At 36.3% G+C, this 25245-nt stretch overlaps 1 protein-coding gene across 6 annotated transcripts in view; it reads left to right on the top strand.

The window, feature by feature from the left end:
* LOC123881296 (rab GTPase-activating protein 1-like) overlaps positions 1-20095 on the top strand; it is a 41990-nt gene extending 21895 nt beyond the window's left edge. For 5 of the 6 annotated variants that reach the window (XM_045929998.1, XM_045929999.1, XM_045930000.1 and 2 more), the window contains 20 exons: positions 147-346; positions 4526-4707; positions 5022-5147; positions 5295-5393; positions 5877-6037; positions 6423-6525; positions 7016-7178; positions 7587-7677; positions 8081-8225; positions 8719-8907; positions 9223-9348; positions 9729-9839; positions 10218-10348; positions 10880-11001; positions 11251-11354; positions 11755-11865; positions 12664-12724; positions 12941-13077; positions 14501-14603; positions 16561-20095. In XM_045929998.1, the coding sequence (XP_045785954.1) occupies positions 147-346; positions 4526-4707; positions 5022-5147; positions 5295-5393; positions 5877-6037; positions 6423-6525; positions 7016-7178; positions 7587-7677; positions 8081-8225; positions 8719-8907; positions 9223-9348; positions 9729-9839; positions 10218-10348; positions 10880-11001; positions 11251-11354; positions 11755-11865; positions 12664-12724; positions 12941-13077; positions 14501-14603; positions 16561-16862 (2767 nt within the window). In that variant the 3' untranslated portion in view covers positions 16863-20095. Of the gene's footprint in view, positions 1-146; positions 347-4525; positions 4708-5021; positions 5148-5294; positions 5394-5876; positions 6038-6422; positions 6526-7015; positions 7179-7586; positions 7678-8080; positions 8226-8718; positions 8908-9222; positions 9349-9728; positions 9840-10217; positions 10349-10879; positions 11002-11250; positions 11355-11754; positions 11866-12663; positions 12725-12940; positions 13078-14500; positions 14604-15225; positions 15251-16560 lie in introns of all 6 variants that reach the window. The other variant, XM_045930002.1, reaches the window with a different exon arrangement.
* Positions 20096-25245: the final 5150 nt, after the last annotated feature.

Raw genomic sequence — 25245 nt, 5'->3', positions numbered from 1 at the left:
TTTATATGAAAATAAACGCTCTCTCAGAAGTTTTCTACAAAAAGTTTTGCGCGCTCCTTCAAGAATTTGATTTGCGTAATCTTCTTACCTTCGATAACTGATATTGTTAAAGAAGTTTAATTAGTTGAAACAATCTTTGCCCATAGATTATACCAAGCGGACACCAACAGTGTAATGACGCGCTATGCAGTCAACAGGATATCGTTCTATGCGCGAGGCGCGGCTGGCTCGCCCGTCGCCTCGTGCTTCGCCTTCACGTGGTCTCACGGCGAGACCAAAGAGTCCGCAGTGTACCGCTGCCATGTGTTCCGCTGCCACATCGCCGAAGCCGTCAACCAGGTGTCAAGTAAGTTGATGTTAAAAGTGATTCGCGCTCACGGTGAGACCGAGGAGTCCGCATTGTACTGCTGAAACATCGCCGAAGCCGTCAACCAGGTGTCAAGTAAGTTGATGTTAGACATGATTCGCGCTCACGGAGACCGAGGAGTCCGCATTGTACTGCTGAAACATCGCCGAAGCCGTCAACCAGGTGTCAAGTAAGTTGATGTTAAACATGATTCGCGCTCACGGAGACCGAGGAGTCCGCATTGTACTGCTGAAACATCGCCGAAGCCGTCAACCAGGTGTCAAGTAAGTTGATGTTAGACATGATTCGCGCTCACGGAGACCCAGGAGTCCGCATTGTACTGCTGAAACATCGCCGAAGCCGTCAACCAGGTGTCAAGTAAGTTGATGTTAGAAGTGATTCGCGCTCACGGTGAGACCGAGGAGTCCGCATTGTACTGCTGAAACATCGCCGAAGCCGTCAACCAAACCCAGTGTCAAGTAAGTTTATATTGTAAGTCGCTAGGTCGCGCACGTTCGTAAGAGTTCCTGGAGCTTCTCAATATGTGCTGAGGAGGGCCACCGAGGGGGTTTTAGCGGGTAGAAATCCCACATAACCCGAGTGGGTATCTTATGAAGATTTCCCCCTCGAAAAAAAAAAAAAGGTCGCGCTAAGCTTTTAGTTCGATGCGTTCGAATAGCCCCACGGCGAGAAACGTAATGAATGAAATTTTTTTCTGTACGGCGCGGCGTGCATGCAACTTTATTATGAAAACAATGATCTGACATAATCATCAATAATATTGTATGATTTGCTAAATAAAACACGGTTACACAATAAATAACTAGTAATAAGCCTTATTAAAATGTAATAAGGTTCTTTATTGAATAAACTCAGTAGCTAAGTAGCTATTCGCGCGGCCTATTACGATTGATTGAAATGATTTTAGTATTTGTGTTACAATGAGCTGTCCAAATAATGAGGAATAGTTACTGTCTATCTGCATTATCTTGTACACGTTATGTTCTGTTACATATGTTAGATCCAGTAAAAACAATGGTTGATTTAATTTTTCTCTAAATTCAGGTATGAATAGGTCTTTATTAACTAGTTTTATGACACTAAATAAATAAATAAATAAATAAATAAATGACACAATCTCAGCTTTTTAGGGTTCCGTAGCTCAAAAGGAAAAACGGAATCTTTATAGGATCACTTTGTTGTCTGTCTTTCTATCTGTCTGTGTGTCTGTCTGTCCGTCCGCCCATCGCGTCTGTCAAGAAAACCTATAGGATACTTCTCGTTAACCTGGAATCATGAAATTACCCGAGTACGGCACCTTCGGTGTGCGAGTACTTGGCCGGTTTTTTAAATGATATTATGGCTCTAGGTTCTAGCTTCTTTTATGTATGAAGGATACACATATTCCACATGTGTCTTCGCACATCCATGGTGAGACAGTTCCTAGAGTTTTGCCAAATCGTTTTGTCTTTCTCTCTTAATAAGACGGGTAGGGTTTGAACCGTTCGTCGTCGACTTTACGACTTTCAGTCCGCTTTATAACCTTCGAGCTATAGATGTTTAAAATCATTGATTTTTTTTTAATAGCTTGCCAGTTGATGGTATTTTTTAACAGACACAGTTTTATTTTGTAGATAACGTGACATATTGTTTTATCACGTCCTTATTCTGGTTTTATGTCAAAGTGAACACAAGATTTTTAGGTCAAGTATCACTCGGGGTAATATAGCTTTAATATATCAGTGCAGTAAGAGAATTTTCAAAATCTGCATTACATCCAAAACTACAAAGTTTACCTATTTATATTTTATTGTAGATGCTTATTAACTTATATTTTCCATTAAACTCTGGAACTCAATTTTTTATTTAAAAGGAAAACAAAACTGAATCAAAATTAATAATATAAAAGCATATAAAAAAGTTTAATATAAAAACAAAAGGTGTAATTATTATTGTTTCGAAATCGCTGGTTCATGAATCAGAATAAGTTCGACAAACTCTTATCTGGATAATGGATTGCTTGTTTCATACAGTTTCTGGCTTTAGTGTCGAACGCTCGTCGGTTTTTATGTGACAGCTTTTGTTAACATTTAAATGTTTTAAAACTGATTGCTTAGTTTATCCACTTAAGTTCTTTAGTTCAGTTATTTTTTATTGTGTTGTAAATATAAAGAACGTTTACCTTAAGACCTAATTAAGGTTAATTAATTAATTTATAAGGTTTAGAAGACCTTAATTATAAAAAGCTACATTGAAAAGGTATTTACTTAAAGTTATTTTATAAATAAATATGTACATATTTTAGTTTTTAGTTACTGGTAACCAATGTAAGTTGTACAAGTCATTATCATCATCTAATGCCGACGCACTACCGTGCACGGATCTCCTCTCCGAATGAGAAAGGGTTTAAACCACAGTCCTCTACGCTGGCCAAGCACACATGCAGTTTTCATTACGATATTTTCCTTCAAAGAAAAGCAAGTGATATTTAAAACGCACATAACTCCCGAAATCGAATACAATTTAGTCGCTAACGCTTTAGTATAACATGCCCATTATATCTTTTGCTAAAAATATCTAGATTTTGATAAACAACATCACCAACTAGATTACCTAATTCTGTTTTTCTAAACGGTCATGTTGTGTAAAGTGTACCTAAGCCAAATAAGTTGTATAGAAAGTAACGTTTGTCCTTGCAGCTGCGACCTTTAGGTATTTTATCAGAGTTTACGCCCACATTATTCTGTTGAGTTTTGAAATGCACATCAAATACTAGGATATCACAATATTATACGATACTGGGAGATAGAAACAACTTTTTGTTAATAGTGAATTAGAAATAGTAGTCAATTATATCTTGGAGAGCTTTCTAACACAGTGGTTGGCTCCTTGGTACTAATTTAATGTCCCGGGTTCAATACACAATTTGGTAAATGAATAAATAGGGTCTTGGACTGTAACAATAAAATGATGTGATGTTTTGTATAGCGGTAGTTTATGGGGTTGGAATTCATTATTAAAGAAATAATTTAAAAAAAATAGATTTTTCGAAATTTTTAACATAATTACTAACATCACGCTGTACGGAACGTGATCAATGACGTCACAAGGCAATAAACAAAAAATATTTTTAAATTTTTTAACATAAAAATATTTTCCCGCAGTAATTACTCTATTTTTATGTTAAAAAATTGAAAAATATTTGTCGCTTACGCCTTGTGACGTCATTGATCACGTTCCGTGATCACGTCATTGAATTACTACCAAGATCCTATTGCCGTATCTACCCCTTACATGTTAGACGGCACTGTCATTTAAGACAATAAGTTGACCTTGTACTTACGCCAAGAATTAGCTTTTTATCGAATAAAAACAATTGAATAATTGCTAACTGCATTTAGTTTCGGAGTAGTAGTTTGTACTTTTATCCGTAGTTCTAGGAACTCCGACTGACTGTAAACACTATGATCGTTATCATCAATCGCTGCATCAAAACATTTGTTATATATTATTGAATTTAATTTTGTAAAACCTTGTAAATATTAGGTATGGTACAATGTGTGTACTATGCTAAATTATATGTGTGTGTGTTTTTCTGTTAGCTTGTCACAGCCCATCCGTTTAACCGATTTTGATGAAAAATACAAAGGTGGCTTGCATCCCGGGGACGGATAAAGGCATTTTATTCCGAAAAAATAGAAGAGTTCTCACGAGATTTTTTTAAAACCACTAAGTCGTGGGCATCATCTAAGTATTTTGTCAGAGAGAGCTTGCATACCCAATATAGATACAGGCTACTTTTTATCTCGGAAAATCGGAGAGTTCTTAGGAGGATTTTTTTTAAACCTTTAGTTTAAGTTAGGACTGCATAGGGATGATTTATCATCCCTATGCAGTCGCAGTTATCGTCTAGTATGGCAGGAACCGGCTGCCGGAAGAGCATTCCGTTCCATAGCGGTTTCACACCAGATGAGATCACCAGGGAATGTTGAACAAAAACTTTTCTTGAAAGGGGATTGGATGTCGACCACGTAAGGATGCGGATGTTTCTTGATGTTCTGTGGTAGAATAGTGAAGGAGGAACAAGGTCTTGAAGTTCCTGAGCACACTCTCCTAAGCATATATTCGATAAAAGACTTATCTTTTCGACTTTAAAGTTTAAACTATACTTTTTTTCAGGTTGTTTCGCTAAAGCATTCGAGCGTATTCCACGGTCGATGGCGTCCTCTCTTGTGGGAGACTTGAGCGCAGCGCCCTCTATGACCGGATCGCTTACTGAGGGGATTGGACCCGCCGCACCTCCGATGCAACTTATGCACGTTCTGGAATGTACTGTGGATATCAAGGAGACTGATGCTAAGGTAAAATTTGTGCTATTTTAGGTCAAGATCTCTCCAAAACAGCAGGCCTAGTATGTCCTCCGTGAGGACACTTTAGTGGCGCTTTTTAACTTTGTAATGAAAAAAAAACTTGGTTACATATTTTAGTGTTATGAATACTGGCCCCTAACTAACAAAGCCTGTTATTATAGGGGTCCAGTGCCTTTCCAAACATATAATAGTCAAATTAGATAAAGATGATGATTATATAGTTACAACTCCGTTGTGAAACATAGTCGACATGCTAGAGGTGCATTCATAAGTTGTTAAGGATTAACCTCATAATTTTGTTTTAGGGCACATTTAGCCACGTACCCAAGGAACGCCTCGGCTACAAATTAAGGGGAGGTATAGACAAACAAGTGACCATAAATGTGACACAGGTGTCAAATAATGTTCAAGCAGATTGCGACGATCCACAGGTCAGTTACACCTTCATAATATTTACCAAGGTTTTCCTACAAATTTACCTTCATTGATCTGTATATTTGTCTAAGTAAATATTTACGTTCGTCCGTGCATATTTCCTTGACATGTTCTTCTCGAAAGTACACATATTTTTCTTGCAGGCATCATACACTGGTGGTTTATACATCGAGAGATGTTTCGGTATACTACTCGCTCCTGGGCGAAGCGTCAAACATTCCGATATGCAACTGTTGGAAATGGTATGTAACTACTACTTATTTCTGGCCTTCATTAATTTTTATAACCATAACTTTCTGCAAAATCCATAACAGACTTATAATTGTCCCTTTTAAACACTTCATTGCTACTAATTCCCGTTTTGCATGTTTTTTCCCTACGATAGGGTACTGTGTCTTTAAAGTGAAGCTTCTTACTGAACGGGGACTAATTATGGGACGGGGACCTACGTTGCTCGCAAAATGAATAAAATGCACTTGATTTTATATCTATCTTATATGTATCTAGCTGGGCAGCTTACATTGGTGCCCATACACGCGAGATTTTATACACAATAATATAGAAGCTTCGCTTCTGTTGTTTCCAAAATCTCTTAAGACTCATCTATAAAGACTCTTGTTTTGATGCAATAGATTGCAAATGCTCGCACAGCTCAGCGGTGTCTGAAATGACCTTGAAAATGGCTTGCTTTCTATCACATATTTCAACTCTTATTTCTTCTACAGGTGAGCGGTTCATCAGGCGGCTCCGGTTGTTCAGTCTGCGCGTTGTGGAACGCGGGCGAATCTGCATTAGCAGCGTTCAATGTAGCGAGTGGAGACGGGGCTCCAGCCTATATGTCGCTGGCACTCGATCTCGTCATCAGGGGCATCCGGGATCCATTGCGGTGAGCCAAAACATTTCTATATTAATTGAAAAAATGTACATAATTGTGTGTTTAATTAGAATGATGATTTAATTTGTGATTTATTTAAATTATTTGAAATTTTATATTTTAAAATTGTAATTGAAATACAGACCCTATTGATTGACGTTAAGATTTTGAACGCAAGAACAACAAAGGCTCGTGCGCCGAGATCGCGCTCATAATTCGCACGTACAAAACATAGCACATAGGCAACTACTACTAACGGATGAACCCGCGCCATGATTGGCCGAGATATTTTCGCGCCATTCAAAAACATAATTTCTGCGCAAATACATAGGTGTAACTTATAAAAGTGGTAGTACTGTACTAAAATAACAAAAGATTTCTTGGTTCCTTGTTACAGGCTGGTAGTCGAAGCACCGGTCAAAGTCTACCCACCGACGGAAAGATTTTGGTATTACTCAAAAAGACCTCTGGTACAACAGTTCTTCATCAATCTGAAAGAGGTAATAAACATCTAACTATCCACTTAACAAGTAGTTAGTGCTGTAGATTAAACACTATCTTTTACCTGACTATGACTCATTTTCAAACTACTAAATTCTAACATGACTTAGTTGAAAAAGTGACTAGACGGCCACATGTGGTTGTTCCATATCAAATATCCAACCACCAGATTTAATTAGCTTTCAAACTTGTTCCTTAACGCAAACCATTAAAGTTCAATTTTCAATGAAAGTGTCAAGTATACTTTTGGTAGCCGGAGCGCCTTCTAAATAAGTAGTCCAGAACAATATTTAATCATTCCGACTCCACGCAGTCTGGTTGACCTACCGCTAGAGTGTCTTAGGGTTCCGTATTTTCGGTTTTCGGACTTTCTTGAAGCGAAGCGCAGGAGTCGCAAGCCTATTACATTACGTGATAAAAAAGTAGGGGTCACGACCCCCAGCCATGAGGAATAAGATGCAGGGAGAGTAAAGAAAGCATTGTTTTCAGTCTGTAGATTCCCTTGGGCAGTTGCAATACGAAGTAGCGAGTGTGGAGACGTCGGGAGAGTTGAACTGGTCACGGCTCAACTTGCCTCTATCACTGTCGAGTCTATTGCAGTCGCCGTTATCCGCTGCGCCCGCGCCGCCCTCGCCTTCTGAGCCTGACTCTGGTGAGATTGTTTTTTTTTTTTTTTTCAATTTATATATTATTTAATATCTAGCGCTTGGCTGCAATCAGATCTACTAACAAGTGATGTTGCAGAAGATGGAGCACACTTGCCTAGAAGATGCCTATTCATCCTTGGTATGGGTATACCTACCCATATTTTTGGAGGGTAAAACTGATGCTTGAATGGTGTCCCATATCCTAACGGTTCCAATTAAAATGAGATAGCAAATTATGTTCTTAAAATACCTTAGATTGCTTATGCACTAGTCTGATCTGAATCCAAGAAAATACGGATCAATAATTTTGACTGAATTCAGATAATCCATACTAATATTATAAATGCGAAAGTGTGTCTGTCTGATAGCTTTTCACAGCCCATCTATTTACCCAAAATTAAAATATTCTATAGATGGTGATGAGCCTCTACTCAGTGGAACGGGCGAGGTATCCAAAGATTGCGGAGTCGATGTACTTGAAAATTGGGCACAAGTGTTGAGAAGGTAAGATATCTTTAAAGTTTTTCTTGTTAATACTATTTAAGGCCATGTTTCCACCAAGGTTGTAGTTTATAGTTTGACATAATATGACAATGACTGCTGCATTAGCACAGAGTATAATAACGTTTTCAAATGTAACAATTAGTTGATTTTCATAGTTTCTTAAAAAAAAAATATTTTGGTATCTCTATGTGCCAAAGAAAACAAAAACGCCAAAAAATTAAGTTCCGATAGGCCAAATTTATTTTGGAACCAACTCCGCATTATTTATACTGTCAGTTTATTCTTTTAAGACTTCTGCCATTAAGCGACAAGTCATTTCTATAAAACTACACTGTTATCATTTAATGTAAAGAAGCTGTTTTAAAGTTTGACAATAAAGTTCTCTAAATCTATGTTTTTTTAGTTGGATTGGGCCTAGACCGCGAGCTCTCAGTCAGTTGGTCCGCGTGGGGGTACCGGAGGCTTTACGTGGCGAGGTGTGGCTGCGTCTAGCCGGCGTGGACCAAAACGATAAGCTCATGGAAACATATCGTACGCTCATTAGCAAGGTATGTTGTTCATTCGTTCAGTTTTCAAAACTTTAATTTTGAAACAGTATAGTGCCCGGCAAACAAAAGTTCATAAAATAGTTCCGCTCTTTCATTTAGCATTATTCCTAATCAAGATAAAAATATCATGTTTGAGATCCTGCACATGTTACAGGACTGATATGAATGACATAATGTACGAATGATAGCCTAGCGTCTTCTTATTTTGTTTTGTGGCATTCAGCCTAGCACCTAATATGGGTAACATTTGACGCCTACCAGTATATACACGACAGGTCGAGATGGCAATCAGGATGGGGACGCTCCGCACAGCCCCCTTCGCTAACCCGGCGCGAAATAGTGCGGGGGTCGTGCGACTGTGCGGGGCGTCCTCCCGCCTCATACCCCGCTTGCCATCTCGACCTGTCGCGTACTATAGGTGAAGCCTCGACGTTTTGTTACAAGTTTCCTGTATTTTTTTTTCAATTCAACTAATGCTCTACCACATTTCCAGGACTGTCCGTTCGAAGCGGTAATACAACGGGACATAGCTCGCACGTTTCCTGCACACGACTTCTTCCGCGAGGCGGGAGGGCTCGGGCAGGATTCCTTGCTGCGTATGGCTAGAGCCTACGCGGTGTACGATCACGAAGTTGGCTACTGCCAGGGGTTGAGCTTCCTGGCTGCTACACTGCTTTTACACGTAAGTCTTCTTTGTTAGCTCATATTATCCATTGTTGGTCTTACGTGCACGCCTTGCTTCCCGGTGTTGGCCGGCCTGTTCCAAAATTTTCCTTCCGCTACGTGCTCTACAGTCTAATAGCAACTTACTCTTAGCCTAAGATCTATAGAGTGCACTTTGACTTAGCTCTGACTTAAGACACTGTTAAAACGAGACGGCGTTACATCACTGATATAAATCTGACCCTTTTTGTGGGTCATGTCTGAGCAAAGTCAAAGTGCGCTCTATAAATCTCAGCCTTATTCCAGTATTAATTTTAATGTATATGTCCCTCAGATGCCAGAAGAGCAAGCGTTTTGTCTGCTAGTTCGCCTCATGTATGGCTATGGGCTGCGGGAACTGTACAAGGACGGTTTCGAGGCACTATACATGCGACTACATCAACTTGACAGGTTAATGGAGGTAATTGATTTTTTTATTTCTTTCTGGAGGGACCTTTCACACAACAATCATGTTTGTCTTAAACAAGTTTCATGTTTTGCAGAAATTCAGATGGCAATTTTGTTTAATTTTTATTTCTGCTGTTTTCAACCGACTGCGGCGAAGCCCAGAGGAGGGTTATGTTTCTCAAATCAAATCAAATTGTGGATGCATACACTGTAGGGGCACCTTTGTCAGTTTCTACTTCCACATCGGTATAGTTAGTAGCATAGATTTGTATGATACTAAGCTCATCCAAAATATCTATTTTGTTCTGTACGAAACATAAAAACTCGTCAACGATAATCTGGCCCGCCATCGCTTATGGATTGGAGCTGTATTTAATTATTTGTTTATTGCAGGAGCAACTAAGCGACCTGCGTGCACATTTCTTAGAACTAGGCGTGGAGCCGCACATGTTCGCGTCGCAGTGGTTCCTAACAGTTTTCACTGCACGGTTTCCGTTGCCGTTGGTGAGTTTTTTTTTTTATAGGAGTGAAGTTGTTTTTTTTTTTTAATGCAAAGAAACAACTTAACAGGTCTAGAGGTAGTGCTGTTCTTTTCCGCAACGAACATTGTGCTAAGGATAGCATCGCTTTTAAACTTTTCAATTTATTTTTGTCTGCTCCTATAACCGTTGAGTTATCGAGGCTTTAAATTAGTTTGCTGCATCAGCTTGTCAGACCATCTTTTTGGTAAGCGGCCTTCTATAAAAAATCATAGGGTTGACCCTATGATTTTTTATACATTTGTGAACAATAAATTTGTAAATTTTGGATAACAACGAACTTTTTTTTTTAAATTTTTTGACTGGGGTTTACGGGGTAAAATATTCAATATATTCTGTACAGGTTTACCACATACTAGACGTGTTTCTGCTACAAGGTATGGACACACTATTCCAAGTGTCCCTAGCGTTGCTCACGCGCGCTCGGAAGGATCTCTTGCAACACGATTTTGAGGGAATACTCAAATATTTCAGGTAACATTCGTATTCTATTTAAAATATTCGTAACTTCTCAGTTAGTTTTCTCTTATTGTATGCCAGAATCGGTTTTAAAACGTTAAATCTTATGGAAATAAAAGTGAATTTGGCTATTTTATTTTAGTAAAAGTGAAAAAAAAAAAACCGTAACTACGGTATGTATGCAATTATAAATTATATTATATTAGTAATAAACTTCAATTTTTTTTAATCACTATAGGCCTCTGCCGACACACAATCACATCTGATATTAAGTGATGATGTGGCCTAGAAGATGCCTATTTACTCTTTTTTTTTCAAATATACCCGGATTGTAATTGGTAGGAATCAGTTAGTGAAAGAGTATTCCAAACCTTAGCCATGCGTATAAGGAATGATGACGCAAAGCGTTATGTGCATGTAGATGGAATGCCGACGACATACTTTTAAATAACTAAATGCTTTTTTTTGTTTATTTTAACTCTGTCTTAAGTCAGAGTACGCTCTGTAGATCTCAGCCTTAGTATTTTATTAATAATTTACATACAGGGTAACGTTACCAAAGAAATGTCGCGCCGAGGAGGCTTCGCGTCAGATTGTGAAGCTCGCTTGCAGTATTAAAGTGAAGAGGCTACAGAAGTATCAACTCGAATACGAGAAATTTGTCAAAGGTAGAAAATTAATTTAATTAAATTAAAAAGGAAATAAATAATAAACCTTCCTCCGTCATCCCAAAAAAATAATTACTAACACATAAAAATGCATCCGGCTCAACACTTCCACAGACACAAACATATTGTAATTAATATATATTTCAAAAGTCTATTTTGCTAATTTTTTTTTCTCTCGTAGCTTTATATAAAACTAAGTAAATTAAGACTGTAAAAATAAAAATGAAAATATTTGCAATTCATTTACAGAATCCGCAGAAAAAGAGAAAATAAACGTGGAACTGGAAAGGTTAAAAGGAATAAATTCACAGTTACAACAGGATAAAGAAATGCTGGAAGCACAACTCGCACAGGCAAGAATATTATTGAATTTAAAAAAAAAAACAAGAAAGTAATATAGATATTTAGATTAGACGCTAGTAACTTTTAACATCAGCAATATTCTTTATTAAAACGTAATTAATTTCTTTATTAAAACGTACAAGCATAGTTCTTCATTATATCTACAGATTAAAGATTATGAAAATTGGACTACATTTACGTATCGCTTTTTGTATGAAAATTTACAACTAGACGATCGTCTTAAATAATAGTAACGTTATTTTATGTTGTCAAAATATCGTGCATCCTGCTCTTGAGCATGTTCTGGCCGTACATGCTAATTGAAACATCATTCTCTCGCACAACTTGGAGTTGACGATAACTTTCTTGTAAGGCTTCACATCAAAAACATGAAATTTTGCTTGGTTTCAGAGTCGCCATAACTACGAGGAAGCGCGGAAGGAATCTGTTCACTACGCAGCTGTATCACGAGACTACAGGGAGATCTGCGCGAGACTAGACAAGCAGTTGCATCAAGTACAGGTGATGAATATAAATAAACTATACTCTATCCACGGAAAGAAGTTAGTATTCCGCTCTCTCTGTTACGTAATTGCATACAAACTATAGAGCCAAAAATATCAGTTAACCAATTTGAGTCACCGACAAACATGTTTTCAAAAACCATTTGAAATTCAATTCTTATTTAAAACTAGCTGTGCCCGCGACTTCGTTCGCGTGGAATAGTGACCGAGCTTTATATTATAGCCACGGACGCTCAGGCGCGAGGCGTGTAGTACGTACTCTGTACGTTAAAAATGTTCGCCGTGATTCTTTAAATTGACATAACTTTTTTATTTATGAACCGATTGACATGAAATAAACACTAAATGCTAAGTGAAGCTTACTACAATATATTAGTGAAAACCGTATCTAAATCGAATAAGCCGTTTATGAGATTAGCGTGCACAAACACACAGACAAACAGACAAACAGACAAAAAAAAATTAATTACAATTTCGGGTTCGGCATCGATATAATAACAACCCCTGCTACTTTTTTTTTATATATTTCCATTGTACAGACACCACTTTTCTACAATTTTATTATATGTATAGACTAGCTGATGCACTAATTAGGTTTTAGAAATCCCGTGGGAACTCTTTGATTTTCCGGGATAAAAAGTAGCCTATGTGCTAATACAGGATACTATCTATCTCCATTCCAAAATTTTGGCCAAATCCGTCTAATAGTTTTTGCGTGAAGGAGTAACAAGCATACACACAAACTAGTTCCTATAGAAGTATACATATGTTCATATTACAGTTTTTTTTCTTACAGGACTGTGTAAAAAGTTGTATGAGCTGCAGTTTAAAATTGGCCCAGAAAGACAATAAAGAAGGTAGGAACAAAACTTTCTAATTGGTGCGTAGACTTGTTTACTATAACTTGACCCCTGCCGTCATGTTGGCACCATTGCTTTGTTTGCTTTATTCCTTAGAACTTAGGGTTCATTATCGTGTGATTTGCAATGTTGCAAATATAACGTCAAGGGCCAAGTTATAGTGAACATCCTGTATTTATTTTTCGACCTAAAATTTTCTCGATTTATTTTAAGAAGTGGAACAAAAAGGCGAGGAGGAGAAAGAGAATCCCAGCGACACGGAAGCTCGGTTAAAGCAAAGAGTTAGAGATCTCGAGCTGGAGTTGGCGCAGGTTAAACTGGCGCATGTACAGGCACAATGCAGTAATCAGGTCAGCACTTTAAAAAACTTCCAAATGCGAGTCGAGTCCTTGTTTTTTTGGGTTCCGTACATAATTATGTTTTGGTCACACCTTATAAACTACTACACGAATCGTAGTTTTCAGTATTTATTGTTTTCGTATATTATATGGTACACAATATACCAAAAGTTCATATTCCTAACTAGTTTAGTTTTTGACATAGAATTGACAATTTTGACGGCCCCCCAATTCCTTTAATTTTTAAGATAAAAAAATATATTCTATTCAAAATGCTCTAGGCAATGATACCCCACAAGCTAGGGTAAGAAAAAAGAATTCCCCAGCTCCTTTTTTCATGTATGGGATCTCCTCTAAAAAATTTGAATTAAATACTAGTTCCATTCTGGGTCAACATTCTACACCAAATATCAAAATCAGGTTTATAACTCATTTCGTTTTCAAGCTAGAGACCTGTGACACGCGGACAGACAGACAGACAGCAGAGTGGCATTAATAGGACTCCATCATACCCTTTGGGTACGAAAATCTCAAAAGTCTGGCAACGCTTTATTAAGAAAGAAAGAAAGAAAGAAAGAAAGAAAATTAGTTTATTCATCTTGTGTGTGCATCAACAAGTATATTTACTTAACAAGCAGTACGTAAAAAAAACCCTATCTACTGTTTAATAGCATTTTTAATACAGTTGCTCAAAAAGTGGCGTATTGCAGGGACGTATAGCGTTCGGGATGTGGGCTATTACATATTCGTGCTTTTTTTTTTACCTTTCCCGCACTCGTGCTTTTTCTTTCCCAACTGTCAAAATATTAAAAAGAAAAACCAACCATGAAGTTTTTATTAAAAAAATTCATAGAAGTTATGATTCATGCAAATACGTATATTTCTAAAAAGAAGCTACTAATTTGTTTCAATATCAGATTTAATGATTTGATTGAATGAGTTTGGTTAGGTTTCATCTCATTAAATTTCATTTTCATTTCATATCAATAAAAAACTTCTACTGAAGACTTGGCTGTATGGGCATAGTTCCCTTTGCCTACCAGAATGGGTGAAGAAAAAAAAAACTCTACTTATATTCTATGGTTGGCGCCATTTTTCAGAAATTTTCTTTGCGAGTTTAGTTGTTGGTTGCCTAAAATGAGTAATTTCGACCCTAGTTTTTTATATCTATTAACAATAAAGTTGTTTTAAATTAAATTAAATTAAGTTAGTTGAGTTTATTGTGTTTTTATTATTTTATTAAATTGCTTCATTTTTTCGCAACTGTATTAAAAATAGTCGTTCAGTACACGTGCGGAACCGTCATTGCAACTCGTTCCGACTGTCAACCCTCGCCTTCAGCTACGCCTCGGCTCGGGTAGACATTTGTCGGAACTCTTTGCAATGACAGCCTTTCCGCACTTGTAATGAAATATACTATTACATTTGTCCACAGGAGCTAAGTCACCAACTAAACGCCGCAGTAAACGAGATGCAAGCAGCCATGAACCAAAAGCATCAAAACCAAACAGTCGCCCCCTGGCTCGTCCGGACTCTGGGTAAGCGATCATTTCCCGCGCAGTACTCCACCACGGAATGCATCCTCATATTCGTAGCGCTATTCGCTTGCGACTGTGCCGCTTTTGTTGCGTACATACTCTTTTTCTTGATCTCGTTTAGACGAATATTGTGATCTTTACTCCTGTTGCACACGCATCGAATTTTTATCGTACGGACAAAGATCGAACGTTATTTTCCCGTGTTTACGTTAGCTATGATTCAATAGCAATCATTCACGATCTGGCTGGTAAGCGATCATTCCGCGCTCAATACTCCATTACAGAATTCATTCTCATATTCGTAGCACTATTCGCTTGCGACCACTTTTGTTGAGTACATACTCTTTTTCTTGTTCTTGATCTCGTTTCGACGAATTTTGTGACTCTTTTACTTGCTTCAATTTTCGAAAATACATTCACCACAAAAACGATGTGTGTGCAAAGTCACGCCTCCAACTGCAACAAATAACCCGTAAACACATATTTACCAACCGCATTATTAATTTACTTAATAATTTCTGTATTAAAATACGCGCAGGCGGAGCAGGAGTAATATGATCTCTTTAATTTTTATACTTTATTATTTTAAAAGAACGTTTTAAATCCCTGTTTCTCCTTGTAGGTCGACAAACCTAGTAAAAATGCAGGTATATATATATATATATTCTATATTTTCTGTCCTAAAATATCAATATGGTGCTAACCATAATGATTTGTTATCTAATTCTGTAATATGTAGTTGTATTTAGAACACCTAAAATCTACTGGTATTATTTAGTGTAACATTTTTTATTAACCTTTTGTAAAAATAATGATTTTTACTAAAACAATGGGTTCAATTTGGTAACTAACAACCGAAGTTAATCTAGATGTAAACTGTCGATCAGTAACTTAGTAACTTACTTTTTGACAAATAACAAGGTTGCTAACTAATCAATCTATCTATAATGTAATAGATAGATTGATTATATTAATTTTGGCCGTGAATGCTATCCTTATCCCTAATAATCGATATGAAAAAGGATCCCATTTAATTTAATTTACTTGAACGTATGGTATTTCGTAACTAATCCCAGCTAACCTAATTATTAAGTTTAAGGAACCTTTAAAAGTATTAACATTATTGGATTTTTTTTTTGTTGTCATTGTAAAGTTTGCTTTAGTTTAGTTTTTTGCATGCTTGTGTGGTAATGTATCAAAGTAAAGATTTAATAATCTAAAATTTTTCGAGTGTCTTTAAAATCTTTACTTTGAGATGTGTTTAGTTTAGATGTTTGTATTGTTTTAACACAATAAAACTTTGTAGTTTGATACCTATCGCTTTTGTTTTAATTTTTCTTCCTTAATACATTTAATATTAAGTAGATAACTTTGACAAGGCACTTTCATATTATATTTCCTTACATGAAGTAGATAAGTGAGTATGCATAATCTTATTATTCTTTAGTATCAAATCAAACTTTATTGCGAGTATGGTAACAAAAGAGTCGGAAAAACTTCTCGTTCTTTTGCGTTCATACTGACAGATTTACGCATAGTTAACGTTAACAAAGTCTCTATAGACTTCTAGATAATACACAAGATTTTGTCCGCCTGGATTTAGGTTTTTAAAAATCACGTGGGAATGTTAAAGCTGTCTCTGTACCAAATTCATCAAGGTCGGTTCAGCGGCTGAGCCGTGAAAAGGTAACAGACGGACACACTTTTTAATTTATAATATTAGTTTATAATGTTATAATGATCGGTGTGTTTTGTGACTTGGACATAGTTTCTGGAGAGTGACATAGGCTACTTTTTATCCCGGAAAATCAAAGAGTTCTCATGGGGTTTTAAAAACCTAAATCCACGCGGACGAAGTCAGGCTAGTAATAGTTTATTTACTATTAGAACTATTATTTTCGGGAAATGAATATAAAATGAGCAGTTTTGATTGACAGTATAATTTTCCCTTCAAAAGGTTCCATCATGGAGGCGGCACAAAACCGGCCATCGTTCCAAACGTACCTCCCGAATCTAAATCCGGAGCAACAATCGCCCTCGCTTCCGAGGCAAGGGTCTTTCTCGAGCACACAGGGCCAGAGTCACGTGAACCTCGACAGACGCGTGTCTGACCCGTACAGCCCGGACGTCGTGAGGAGGAAGAAAGATCTCAACGCGAAAAGGCACTCGATGCTCGTCGAATCCAACCTCACTAAAGAAGTAAAAGACCTCAATCGACGGAGCCATGAAGTCATTGTAAAGAACCTATCTATGGGTTGACACTAGCGTACTATTTTTGATTGGTTGCGTTGCGTTCGATGTTTGAATGTGTATTGTGTTCTCAAATCGATATTGTCTATGGTCGAAAACAGATATTTATGCATGGAATAGAATGTAGATAAAAACTCTATGGAGTTTGGATGAGAGAAGTTAGTTTTAAAGTGCACATAACTATCACTAGTCAGTACGGTGTGTAACCAGAGTTCTGTATTATTGTGGAAAATTACCTATAGGAGAGCTTGCCATGTTTCCATTCCATATTATAATACGATATTATAGATTTGATTGTCAAGCACGTGTAAAATTGCGGTGGAAAATCTAAAGCATTTAATAATATTTTAATTATAATATTTATTGATTTTATTAGTTGTTTTCTTTAACGAATATAGTATTGTAATCCCGTTTTTACTTGCTTTTATATTATATTATTAAAATTATTAAATTAAAATACTCTAATATTTATGTTACGGTCACAACACAATATCGGTACAATCACTAATGCCTTTCTGTAGAATTACAGTAATAATAATACCTATAAAAGGAGTTACAACTTGAATTCATAATAATATCAAGGGAGGAAAACCATACAGTGACCCAATGCCTATATTGTTAATACAAAAGCCGGCATCAATCGTAGCACCTAGGGCTGTCACCATATTATGCCGACTTTTTAATCGAAAGGTAGAAGAAATTAGTTCTTATAGTTTCGGAAAAAAGTGGCTGTGACATACGGACGGACAGACAGACAGACATGACGAATCCATAAGGGTTCCGTTTTTTGCCATTTGGCTAGGAACCCTAAAAAGCAAGTGTGGATTCTGGCGATACTAAAATTTTATTATTTTAATTTTTTTTAGAGATCCTTGATTTTGAATCGATTAAAAATTGGTTTTGCTTATAGTGTAAAACTACTTTCTCATTTTAAGGTATATAGAAAAGGTGTAAATTGCTTATTAAAAACACTGATTGCGTGCAATATTCAGTTCTGGCCATAGAAAAAATTTATAAAGAAATATTACTTATAATAATTAGTAGACGATGAATATATGAAAAATATTTGAATATTTTTTAATCTGTACTCTAAATTTCAAAGCCTATTTATTATTATTAGCAGCAAAGTATATTAAATATGTTTAATTTTGATATACGTTTTGTGATGTAAATAAAAATATAAGTAGCAATTTGTGCTAGCAAAACTTAGAAAACTATATACCTAAATATTTAGTAGGAAAACACCGCTTTTGTTGTAGCAAGCAAAGAATAATGGATCTGATAAATAAATGTCATTAAAAAAAAAGAAAAAACTGCATAATATATATCTCTGTTCACAGCGAAACCTAGTAAAGAATCAAATTCATTATATAACATTATAATAACACTGCATGTTACAAAAATATTTCCTCTGCTTTCAGCTTAACTATTAAGTATATTTAAAAAAATAGTTTTATTCCAAGCCACAAAAAGTTGAATTTCTGAAGTTATTCCCAGTTCTCTTTCCGGGCAGTTCCCAGGGGAACCATACAACTAAAACTAAATATAGCATACAAAGTTTGTATGTTTTCTTACCAGGCTACTGTACAGTTAAGTTCTCTCCCGGGCATTTTTCCCAGGGGTGACAACTGGTATTTTTATTTAAAATAATTCCGAATTAACACTAGCGATGGCGCTTCAATGGTAACGAATTGGCGAGAAAATCAATTAATTTATCCCCAATCTTCATATTATTCTGAAGATTGGGGATAAATTAATTGATTTTTTCCCCGAATTTTGCCTCTGGGAAAATCTGGGATTACAAAAATCTATCCTTCCCAGTCGTCCCCGCTGAATCGGCATAGTCTAGTGGTGACTGATTTATTTTAAATAAAAATCCTGGCTTTGTCCAAGACCACTGGGAATAACTGAATTTCTGTAGCCTAGTAAGGTAAACATTTCTATATATTTATTTATTGTAGACCGTATTTCCTTGACATTATAATGGATGATATATATTTAATTTGTAGTTACTACTTAAAAAACTGTAATGTATGTAGTATATTATTTAGTTCAAAATGTGACTAAAGTGAAGTGAAGCCTTTTTCATTCCATACTTCAAAATTTCCCAGTATGTGTTTATTATTTTTTTAACATACGTACCTGTCTTCTAACTTAGATTTCAATGTAGATTAAAATAAGAAAATTATATCATTTTATTGACAATAATATACCTACCTAGATAACACCTTATCTTATCAGTAATATCATATTTTTCTTTTATTTGTTTATAATATTTTTTATTTTGATAGTAAGTAATTTCAAACAGCGGACATGCTTTTTCGTAAGTATTTATGATAAAATAGTATTATTTTAATTTATTTACCGTTAAACTAAGAAGGGAGCCTATTACGTATAGTAACAAAAATGTTATTTTATAAGATTGCTTACTTGAATACTTGCGAAAACTACGAATTTTTGTGGATATGTATGTAGTAAAGTGTATTAAATGATATTTTGTTCTTTAAATATATATTTATTTTAACTGATATATTTTTTATGTTTATTTTATAAACATTTATTTTCTAAGCCCTTAATTCACTTCAGACCACGCGCAAGTCGATCGCCTACTAAAACTTAAGTCTAAGCAAAGTCGAAGTGCGCTCTATAGATTTCAACCTAAGTAACCCCCTATCTTAGGCGCCCAGTCAGGCCAGTCACTCATCCGTGCCTACTATATTAAATGCTTTATGTTAGTTGTTATAAGGTCGGATTTTGATCAAAAGAGTGCAACTTCTGTACCAGTACTATACTATATCTGTGCCACAGGTCGCAGGTCTGTAATCTGACTATCTCTTGTATAGTAGGCACTAGGTATATTGTGTTCGAATATTGTTCATATTAATAACTATTAGCTAGACACCTCTCCCGTATAATATCGCGTTAAGGCGTGGCCATCGACAAGCGCACTTTGTACCTACTGTTATAATTTATATTAAAAAGCTGCTAGTCCCTATCCAGCCATTGTGAACGTTTTTTGGTTAACTCAATTTACGCAATAACTTGCTTTTAGTTATAGCATAGGATTAAATAAACTCTATACAATAACAAAATCTATTACATAGTATTTAATAGGCACACGAATGGCTTTATAAATAACGCGAGGACTTAATATTTGTGATGCAAAGGTAAGGGTGAGCTGTATTCGCTGAGAAGTGTTGTTTTAGTCTTATCATTTATGGAAATAAACGTTTTACAAATTATTGCGTTTTATTTTATTACTGGGTACGGAAAACGAGCAATAATTCCAACTATAGCAGAACCGCTTGGTAGACGGCTCATGGGATGGAGTCTGTGCTCGGCGTGCTGTTTACGCCATGCCTCTAACGGTATTTGGGAGCACGTAGTATCCCGTGGTGGCCGGTGATCTGCTTCGGCGGACAGCGGTGGGATGGAACTTCGTGAGGTTTTTAGTCTGTAGGACTTGGGAGTCCGATATAACCACTGTGCTCCCCCGTGGCCGATGGTACAATGGATTTTGTGGGAGGGTGCAGCGATGTCAAATTCCTTGATTTTACGTCAACTGTCACCTTCCCGTAATCCGTGGCCTATCTCACAAACTCTCCCAGTGAAACGGTATATCTCTACTTATATAATATAACTAGATACTCTACTTGATAATAGGTATAATATGTAACTGGAATTCATAGTCAAGATATAGCTTCTTTAGAGGTCCAGTCAGACGACATATATGTCGTATTCAACCTTTATGCAATGCATTAAGATTAAAATATAACACGAGATAGGGGCTTCTTCAGGGGACCATTCAACCTTAATGCATTGCATAATGGTTGAATTATGACTTCATGTCCTATCTTCTGAATGGTCTATCTCCATCTTGATCCTTGACTATGAATGTGTAATTTATTTATTTATTTATTATTATAAGGTACGCCCACAGCATGTTCACAAAACACTTAAAAATACAATAGTATAGTCTTATTCAGTGTGACACACCACTTACGTGCACACACAATGTAATTAATATACATGACCGATCGCATAATATTAGTACATAATAAATTTGGAAAAATTATATAGCTCCGATAATAGAAGACGACTGATAGATACTGTATTATCTATACTATATAATCGACCAATAAAATATGATTAAGTGATGACAACTGAGTGGTGAAGATATCGGCCTGTTTTCGGAGGGTCGGTGATTCAATTTCATGCATCCACCTCTAACTTTTCGATGTTATGTGCGTTCTTAGCATTAAAAAATGTCACTTACTTTAACGGTGAAGGAAAACAACGTGAGGAAACCTATATATTATATGCCTGCGAGTAATCCATAATGTTCTCAATAAAGGTGTGTCATCAAAAATCATTTTTTGTTAAAAAAAAAATTTGAATACAGCAGAGCCATCTAGTATTGAGTAGAAAAATTCATTTATTAACGCCATCTGTTGGGTAATAGCTTATATTTACAGTTGTTGCTAGATGTCACTACAGTCCATTATAAAAAAAGCGATAATTTCCCTAATAAATGCATCGCACAGAACATGGGAACGGCTTATTATTTCCCCAAATTGTATATTTCCCCTAGCAGGATAAGAAAGTAATAAATTAACATAACGGACGGACGGAGAGCGAAAACTTAGTGATAGGTAACAGGGTCCGTTGGCAGTGGCATCCTTCGGGTGCGGAACTGTGCATTCGATTTATTCAATTCAAACTTACAGTACGCAATAAGTCGAGATGGCCGTCCGCGTCCGTCCGTCCGTCCGTCCGTCGTGTCTGTCAAGAAAACCTATAGGGTACGACCAGTTAACCTAGAAGCATGAAATTTGACAGGGTAGGTAGCTTTTATAGTACAAGCAAAGGAATAAATCCGAAAACCGTGAATTAGTGGTTACATCACAGAAAAAAAAAAATTTAAATGTGTTTCAATTTTCAAAGTATAAACTATGTATATCAAGTGGGGAACCATATGAAAGTGCTTTATTTGTACATTCTAAAACAGAGTTTTATTTATTTTTAAGCATAATAGTTTTTGATTTAACGAGCAAAATGTTGGAAAAAATACCCGAATACGGAACCCTCGGTGCGCGAGTCTAACTCGCACTTGGCCGGTTTTTTTAAGCGTGACTGTCCTCAAGGGCCAGTCTTTCACGCAACGAAAAAAATCAGGACCTTTGCATGTTTCTTGCGGTAAACCCTAGGATTTACCGGATGAATGCAAACGTGTGGGACTTGTTAGAGCTCCAAATTAAAGGAACTGAAAGACAGGTGGTGCCTAGTTGCATATTGCAGACAGATGTTTTGCGTCCTTTGCCTTTCCCCTTCGAACTGTTTTGTGTGAACGGAAGTCTACGGCAAAACATTAATGTTTAAATTAATCGACCGTTAAGCTAGGAAACCGTAGGTATATCTATGTTAAACTTTTACCTATGTACTAACTCTATTTATTTATAAATAAGTATGTGTACTTAATAAAAAATACCTACGGTGTATGGAATTAAAAAATTCTACCTATTCTTTTTAAATCGACAGAGAAGGATGAAAAATACTCTAAGTAAGTAACTAGCCCATAACTCATCACTTTATTTTGATCCCACTTCGGGGAACAAACTATTAACGGCTGCTACGGGAAGAGCCGACTCAATGAAGTCGCGTCAATCAAAAATTTAGGGCACTTCCTCCATTTATGTAATCATAATCATAACGTGATATTAATGCTTGAGACGGCGTTGTAAGGAAGTTGCTCACTCCACCTTGACCACCTTTCGCTGGTCTAAAAAATCTTCAAAGGAATTCCAATAATCCTACACTTACCAAATGGTATCCAAATAATATACAAGATAAAGTTGAAAACTAAAACCCGAATGCGATCGTCTTAATAAACGCTGAAATATTATAGTAAAATTGTTTTTCTGTCGCTTGGTATATTTTAATGTTGTAGCAAATGCATATTTATGAACTCAGAATTTTCTCCTTTTTCATTTGGGGTACCTACTCGATACAATAGCAAAAAAAATTTTGGGGACCCTCACTTTTTTCATGTAACATCCGTTAGGTCAATTTTTTCGTATAAAATGTAGCCTATGTCACCCGGACCTTTACGACGAATCGATTGACACCTCATTCATCAAAATTGGCCCAGTAGTTAGGCGCTACGGTTGAACACACATAGACACAGAATTTGGATACGAACATACACACATACATACATACATACATACACAGACAGTAGACTGCTAAAATCATAACCCTTCCTTTTGGCTTTGCCGTAGCCGTAACATACACACATAGTCAGTGTGTGCAGTGAAGGTATCCCAATGGAAACCAGAATCCCAGGTTAGAATCAACATAAATCATAGTTCAAGTAATCTATGTGGGAGCTTTTATAAACCTTCCACAAACATGTTTTATGGATATCATCTTTATAAGTCTACCTATACAAGAAAAAGAACAATCATTCTAATCTAATCACTTAGTGAGATACCGTCTATTCTCGAACAAAAGACAACAATAATTGGCTGTTATTTTTTATCTAATGGCAATACTTAACAGATTAATAATACCTATCTATTTGTTCAATGCGCGATGTACAGAGTGTTTAAAAGTCGCTCTTTTAAATGTACAACTGTAAATTAAAAATTTATAACACCCCCGACACGGCGACAAGTGAAGGTTAATAACTAGAAAGGAGCTAATAAGTTTCAAACAGCTGAACCGATTTACTTGGATTATAGCTAAGAACACTCTTGATCAAGCCACCTTTCAAACAAAAAAAAAACTAAATTAAAATCGGTTCATTAGTTTAGGAGCTACGATGCCACAGACAGATACACACGTCAAACTTATAACACCCCACTTTTTGGGTCGGAGGTTAATGAAAAAGTGACTGACCGACTGATCTATCATCGCGCAGTTCAAACTAAGTACTGGGCGAGTCGAGCTGGGTATGCAGATAGCTATTATGACGTAGACATCAGCTAAGAACCATTACTGATCTATCAATTGATACACAATCGAGGCATTTTGTGCCATTTTTATTTATGGCATATCACACTAATACATATTATAAAGGTGAAAGTTTGTGTGTATGTGCGTATGTGTGTGTGTTTGTTACTCTTTCACGCAAAAACTACTGGACGGATTTGACTAAAATTTAGAATGAAGATAGATTTAGTATACCTTGGATTAATTAACACATTGGCTACTTTTTAGCCCGGAAAGTTAAAGAGATCCTACGGGATTTTTAAAAAACCTATATCCACGCGAACGAAGTCGTGGGCGTCAGCTAGTATATATTTTGTTTGCCATAATAGATTTGTCTTACTCATGATACCATGATTATCCCGGTGCGGGACAGCTCGGGCGCTGTGCGGTGCGCAGCGGGGCGTCCTTCCACGACTCAAGAATGAAACGTAGCGAACTAAAGACTTGTATAATAACTAGGAATTCTAAAATGAGTTATCGCCAAAACATGTGTTTTACATTGATACTGAATTCAAAAATTATTATCTATCGCAGCTTTTTAGAAAAGGATGACAGAAACAGAACACCCTGTAGATTATTGTTCCTCTACGGATTTCCCTCGAGAGTCGCACGGGCTCTGCAGTCTGTACTAATGAGTGAAAACTGCAGTCGCACTCATAATTGTGGGTACTTTCTCACGTCCACGATAATAATAGATTATAATAAATGAGTCGCGAGGAAATCTCTTTTTAACATGCTTCTTGTTGCAACATTACTACTTTATAATCGTTTAATCTCAGTTTAATAAAGTGTCCATAAATTAACCCATGTGCATTCCACATATAGGCAGTTCTTCCTTCCTGACCATCCTTCAATAAAATTGTGAGATTATGTAGATACAGTAGGTTATATACAGTTATTATACTTCTCGTCCAAAATTCCTCAATGCTTGAAGAGCAGTCTTCAAACTGACAACAGTGCACGTTGTCAATGATGACATAAATTACCTATTATGATCTAAGACATGGTCGCTGGCTGTTTTTTTTTTTTTTTTTATTTATTTATTTGCTGATACAGCTATTACAGGTGTAATTATAAAAATAGTCCAGCTGTATCACGCCAAGCTGGCATGCAAATACATTAATTCAAAATAGTGAATAGACAAATTAAATTAAAAGTAAAATTTTCGTTTGTTTGAAATAAATGATGTTGTACAATAAAAGGAATTTACAATTCTGAATTACTTCTGTTATCAGGGGCTCATATTATGAAAGCTCAGAGTCACTCAGCGGGCGGTGGAGAGAACTACGCTTGGAGCTAGTTGAACTATGCTAGGAGTTAGCTACGTGTAAGAAAGATTTAGTGGATTTTATTAGGAAACAAGGGATTCCGAAGGATATTATGTAAATATAAGTTTGATAAG

The sequence above is a fragment of the Maniola jurtina genome, chromosome 4 (assembly GCF_905333055.1).
Source record: "Maniola jurtina chromosome 4, ilManJurt1.1, whole genome shotgun sequence".
Classification (NCBI taxonomy): Eukaryota; Metazoa; Arthropoda; class Insecta; order Lepidoptera; family Nymphalidae; genus Maniola; species Maniola jurtina.
Note: the sequence above shows the minus strand (reverse complement) of the source record. Positions and strands in the feature narration are given on the sequence as shown.